Source organism: Pithys albifrons, chromosome 4 (genome assembly GCF_047495875.1).
Source record: "Pithys albifrons albifrons isolate INPA30051 chromosome 4, PitAlb_v1, whole genome shotgun sequence".
In the NCBI taxonomy this organism is placed as follows: Eukaryota; Metazoa; Chordata; class Aves; order Passeriformes; family Thamnophilidae; genus Pithys; species Pithys albifrons.
In genome coordinates, this window is record NC_092461.1 from 69389699 (window position 1) to 69395629 (window position 5931).

Genomic DNA, 5931 nt, shown 5'->3' on the forward strand with positions numbered 1-5931 from the left:
CGTAGCTGTCAGCCACAAACCTACGTCAGAAAGCACATTAGAGAGAAGGAATTAAAAAGGAAAAGGAAAAAGAAAGAAAAATAAAAATATAAAAATGAAAAAAAAAGAAAAAGAAGGGAAGCAAAGGAGTGCTACAGAAGTGAGTGTAGGACAGTGGAGAAATGTCCACCTGTCCTCAGTTCATGTTTTGGGTGGTGAGATAACCTGAAGCCCTTTGGACCATCACTTGGAGGCTGGAGAGAAAGCACTCTCTGGGCTAGAATCACCCATGAAAAGCAGGTAACTGTGAGAAGGGCACAGGAGGGAACAGAATGTTGGCTTTATGAGGTGGTTCTGCGATTTAGCCGTTTGCGAAAGCTCCTCCAGAAACTGTCATCCAGAAAACACAGGAAAGGGTTGAAGCAACTATTGGCATAACTTAGGAGGCTAGTGATGAAGTAGGATATCCCAATGATGAGTGGAGTTTGTGGGATATCTATGATAAGGGCCACCACTGTGCTAAGGTGATAGGGTGACCAGTAGAACAGGCAAACAGCCAGAATGACAACCACCATCAGTGTCACCTTTCTTTGGGCTTTGTACAGGGCTTTTGCATCGCAGTGGAGCTGCATGTCTCAGTCTGCACAACATGGTGGTGTAGAGGGTGCAGGTGGTGGACAATGGGATGACAAAGCCTAAAATGAAGGTGTTGTCGCCAGGCCCTGGGGGACTGCACACACCAATGTGATGTAAAGCAAATCCCAAGTTTATTCAAAAACACAGGTATATATGACCTCAAGTGACCCCACCCCAGGTGTGGTGGTCTGACTCCAATTGGTTGAGGCTGGAAACATGTCCTTTTAAGGTGAAAACGAAACCTGTAAGGTGGTCACTCAGGCCCACCTGAATCGGGCTGCAACATCTCCCCCTTTTGTTTCAAAGAACAAAGCAAAAATGCAAACAACATAATACACATCATGCATATTGCAACTTGAACAGAAAGGCTGAAAATTTTGAAAATTGAGAAATAACATTTTGAAAATCTTAAATTTTGCTAATTCAAGACTTAACAGGGTATTTGCAGGTTACACATCCCTACCTCCCCCTCTCTTTTCAAAATAGACTTTTTGGAAGGAGGTACAGTAACCTTTGTAAACTAACACAAACTAATACATGACTAAGACATGTATGTTTGGAATTTGCAAACTTACAACTAATGCAAAATAAGAAACTTTTCTTTCACGCGTGAAATTGTGGTCCTTCCTGTGCAGTCGTCACCACACAGACCACTGTAAACAAACTACAAATTTTATTAAACTTTGTGCAAAGCGTTCAAGAGTGCAGAGTGACTTAACTTAGTAAAGAAGCAAGTTCAGTCCAGCTGAACTAAATCTCCTTATGTTCAAGGTCCATTCTCAGAACTTCTGTGTGGCCATCACAGAGGCCTGAGAATGAAGCTTTGATGTTTAGTCCTTATACACTCTTGGTAAAGCAGTAAACAAGTGTGAATTCACAGAGAAAATTCACAAAGGCTAAACATTACTACTTACATTCTGCAAAAAATGGTCAGCAGCTTAGGGGACAGGTATCCTTACCCCTGCAGCCTGCTGGGCAACTTGGCAGTGCAATAAGCTCAAAACTGCACTTTAATTGAAAGTTAACAGAATTTCAAAATACAGGCTAAACAACATGCTCTTGAACTGGACTGTTCTTGTTTGATTGGACAGTTAACAACTAGTCCTAGGCTACTGCTGCTTGTGGTTGTGATTGCCATATGGGGAAGGCAGCCTGGCTCCAGTTTCCATGAGATATTTGACTGGCTGCGCCCCATGGCTTGCAGCCCCTCTGGTATTTTGGAGGTCCAGCTCCCCACCCCATGTTTGTTAGAGGAGTACCATCCTTTTTATATTTAGGATGACAATCTTGGGCTTTGTGACCAAGTCTGTGACAACGGTTACATTCTCCAGTGAACCTTTGAGTTCTGCTATATTTTGGTTGTGCTGGACAAGATTTTGTTGTTAAATTCCAGGGTCTTTTCCCCCTTTTTTGGGTGGATTGTTTGCTAAGAGCTGTGGCTAGAGCAGAAGCATGTAGCTTTGCTTTTTCCTCCTCTTCTACCCAGGGCAATCTGGCACAGGCTTCAATTAACTGTACGAAAGTAGCTGTGGCTGGTAGAGAGGCTATGAGCTGTTTGCATTGAGGATTGGCATTATTAATTACCAGATCTTTCAATAAGGCTGGTTTAATGTCAGGGGTAATATTTGGAGCAGCTTCCAAAGCTTCCGTTACTTTATCTACAAATTCCATGAATGTCTGTCCAGGTTTCTGCATTATTTGCATATAGGGTAGAGAAGGTTTTCCCTTCTTAGGCAGATTAGAGAATGCGGTCAAAGCAGCATTCTTTGACTGTTGCAAAATATGAAAATGTAATGCAGCTTGTGTTTGTGGGTCTTCATAAGCTCCTGATCCCATTAGCTGGTCTAAAGATGCTAATCTTAAGGGATGTCCAGTTTCTAATTGTATATTTTTTGCCTGTTCCTCCGTTAACTGCTCTTTCCGTTTCTGTAGAAATATCATATAAGCAGTAGGAGGTAGAATAAACTCCATTAAAACCTTAGTGTCTCCTGGGATTATGTTATTGTATTTTATGAAGGCTGTGATTTGGTTTTTTACCAAGGCATTGTCATAGCCGTATTGAAGGACTATACTGTGTATTTTTTGCGCAATTTTCCAATCAAGTGGCTTCCATTTTAAGCCTTGTGTAGTGTTAATCACAGGCGCAGAAACCAGGGGTTGCAGGGAAGGTGAAGGTGTACCTACTTCTGCAGCTATGGATACTAACTCTTTGTACCTTTGCTGGGTATTAAATGTGAGGTCGCGAGGTGTCTTTGTGACTCCATCTGCAGAATCTGGTACCTGGGTATCAGAAAGCTTTGAAATTAAGTTAGCAGCCTCGCGAGTCCCAGCTCCCCCCAGCATGTCCCAAACAGAGGCTTCTTTTTCTGTTGCTCTCCATTCTGGGATACAGCTGGTGGGTGTGGCTGTCGGTGATGGAGGCTGCAGGTACCAGGTTGCCGGCGCAGGGGCAGTCTCTACCGGCGCGGGGGGTTCCAGTGCCGGTGCTGGCAGCTGCGGGCAGCGCACGGCTATCGGGGAGAGGGTCCCCGCTGGTGCTGCAGCGCTTGGGTCCTGCGCGACCGGCGCTGTGGGAACTCGCTCTCGGGACCCTTGCACTATGGAGGGCGCGCAGTGAAGGGAACGCTCAGGGGGAGCTCCGCTGGCTCCGCTCCACTGGGGAGGAGTCTCTCCCCTCTCCATGACGTAGTCGATCCACGCAGGAGGTGGTGGTGGTGGCGCGGGAACTGATTCGCCTCCGGAGCGGGCGAATTCAGAGCTGACCCCGGCCCCTGCGGGCTGCGGGGGACTCGCGCCTGGCGCATGCGCTGTGATTGGCATGCAGTAGGGAGGGGGGTTGGGCGGTCCTGGTGCCTCGTGGTCAGGGCGCGCCGTTCCTTTGTTTGATTTCGCGGGTTTTGCCATCACGTGCTCTCTTTGTTTTCCTGGCCACGCGGTTATGCCGGTCGGCTGTAGCCCTGCTGGAATGTCTGCCTCAACAGTCTCCTGCCGCAACGGAGCGACTCCGGCGTACCCGCAGGGCGGCGGGGAGCGCGGTGGCGGGGCGACCCCAGCCCCGAGGTACCCGCAGGGCATTGGCGGCGGCGGCGGTGGAGCCGGCGCCGACGGTCGATGGACAGGGAAAGAGAAACTCCCTGGGGTTTGTCCCCCCCTCCACATGTCTCTCTCGGCTGAGGGCATTCCCCATCGCGCCTTCTCGGAGTTAGGATTTAAATAAAACTCACTCACGGTTTGGTTTTCTGTGGCGTGTCTCGTGGGGTTCCAAGGTTGCTGCTGAGGTCCGGCCGCTTCTGCAGCGGCAGCCGATGGTCTCATTTGCTGTGAGTTGTAAGGCGGTGCAAAGATGACTTCTTGGCTTTTTGCCGTGACGAACGGCATGGAAAAGCTTTGATTCCATGGTTGCTGTGGTCTTGCCGGGTTTTCCGGAGCGGGAGTGGGCGGTGCCGCGTGTGGGTACCGCGGTGGCGTTTCTGCGAGCGGCGGTGCCCACGGCGGTGCAGAAGGATGTTCAGGGGAAAAACTGCTCTGCAGAAACTGACTTTTTTCCTTTCTCTCCGGTAGATCGAGGTTTTTACGGGCTCGTTCTACCTCTAACAGCATTTTCCTTATAGCTGCGTATGACGAAATGTGCGGCAGAAATTCTTCGGGTGCAGTTTGCACTAAATTCCACAAATCTGCCCCAATATTGTCCCATAATTTTATGGAAAGCGTGGAATTGGCATCTGTTAGGTGCCCTCGACTGAAGCACCAATCCAAAAATTCCTGTAATGCTTGTCTTTCAATGTTTGTTTTTGTAACACGAGATAGTTTTTCTAATTTATCAAGCAATAACTTCGTTTTAGTCGACTTGGAATTTCCCATGTTTCTTTAACTCACCGGTTCGAAGGTCGTGGTTCCTTCAGTCCACGTTCTTTCAGCAGCTCTCAGGGCCACTACACAAAACTCCCAAGTTTACAGGAGACAGAAGCTCTCAGGGCTTCTCCACAAAGCACCCAAAAAAACTGGGGCATAGCAGCTCTCAGGGGCCACTTCTTAAGGTTCTAGGCAGGTGTGCAGGTGGGTTTCATGTTCTGAGACACGTCGGGGTCCACCAATTGTTGTCGCCATGCCTAGGGGAGGACTGCACACACCAATGTGATGTAAAGCAAATCCCAAGTTTATTCAAAAACACAGGTATATATGACCTCAAGTGACCCCGCCCCAGATGTGGTGGTCTGACTCCCATTGGTTGAGGCTGGAAACATGTCCTTTTAAGGTGAAAACGAAACCTGTAAGGTGGTCACTCAGGCCCACCTGAAACGGGCTGCAACATGAAGGTGTAGATCCGATTGCCTTTCCACCACACACTCTCAGGATGGGGGAACACAAAGACACTGGGAGAGTTCCTGCTTGTTGTGTATCTTAGCAAACACAGTGAAGGGCAGGATGATGACTCTGACAAAGGACCAGATGCAGAGGCTCATGATCTTGGCTGCTCAGTAGGTGTGGTAGATCATCTTCCTGGATTTGGTCGTGGCCACCACAACAGGGGTCCAGTCAATGCTCATGACAGTGAGGAAGTAGATGCTGGAGAAAGTATTGTAGTGGTCTACAGACATGATGAGCTTGCACATGAACTCTCTGAAGGGCCACTGCAGAAGCAGATAGTCACCAATGTTGATGGGTAGCACCAAGGTAAAGAGCTCATCAGGAATGGCCAGGTTGAGGATGAAGATGTTGGTTACTGTTTTCATCTTTAGCACTTTGAGGAATACATAGATGACAGCAGTGTTGCCTGTGAGCCCCACAGCACAGATAACTGAAGAGATGACAGGCACTGTGATGTAGAACGTGGGGCTAAGTGGAGGAGTGGACATAGACCCCAATGTGCTATCTCAGTGCAGTCTGCACATGAGGAATTCATCTCAGGTAAGGAGGAGTTCTCCATGTCTGCAGGAGAGGGTAGCCAGGCTCACTGATGAAGATGATTTGGAAGTGGCAGGGGGAAAGGCAACTCCCCTGCTCTTCTTGAGACTGTGTCTTCTGGCACATTCAAGCACAGAAGTCATGTGCTGCCCACTGCCACTGTGATGGGAGCAAAGGTAGACCATCAAGGGCTCTGCCAGTGGTGGTGTCCCCCTGGCTGCCCCTTCCCTGTTCCCACACAGGTGAGTGCCATCATGCAGGGACAGCTCTCAGCCTTGCACTCCACCCAGGTGACCAACCAGTCCGATGTGACCAACCAATCCAAGGTGAGAGTGCAGACCTGGGAACCCAGCTGTCCGACTGGGTCGCTGGCCCCGCCGCCCCTCGGCAGCGTCTCTGGCCAGGGGGATG

The 5931-nt window shown here is 49.0% G+C and overlaps 1 protein-coding gene across 1 annotated transcript; it reads right to left on the bottom strand.

Annotated features, from left to right (window-relative positions):
* Positions 1–320: 320 nt before the first annotated feature.
* NPBWR1 (neuropeptides B and W receptor 1) lies at positions 321–5542 on the bottom strand. The gene is given in 6 exon segments (XM_071553114.1): positions 321–612; positions 614–674; positions 1917–1921; positions 4926–4985; positions 4987–5491; positions 5494–5542. Coding segments are annotated over 6 exon segments (972 nt in total).
* Between the last annotated feature and the right edge of the window lie 389 nt (positions 5543–5931).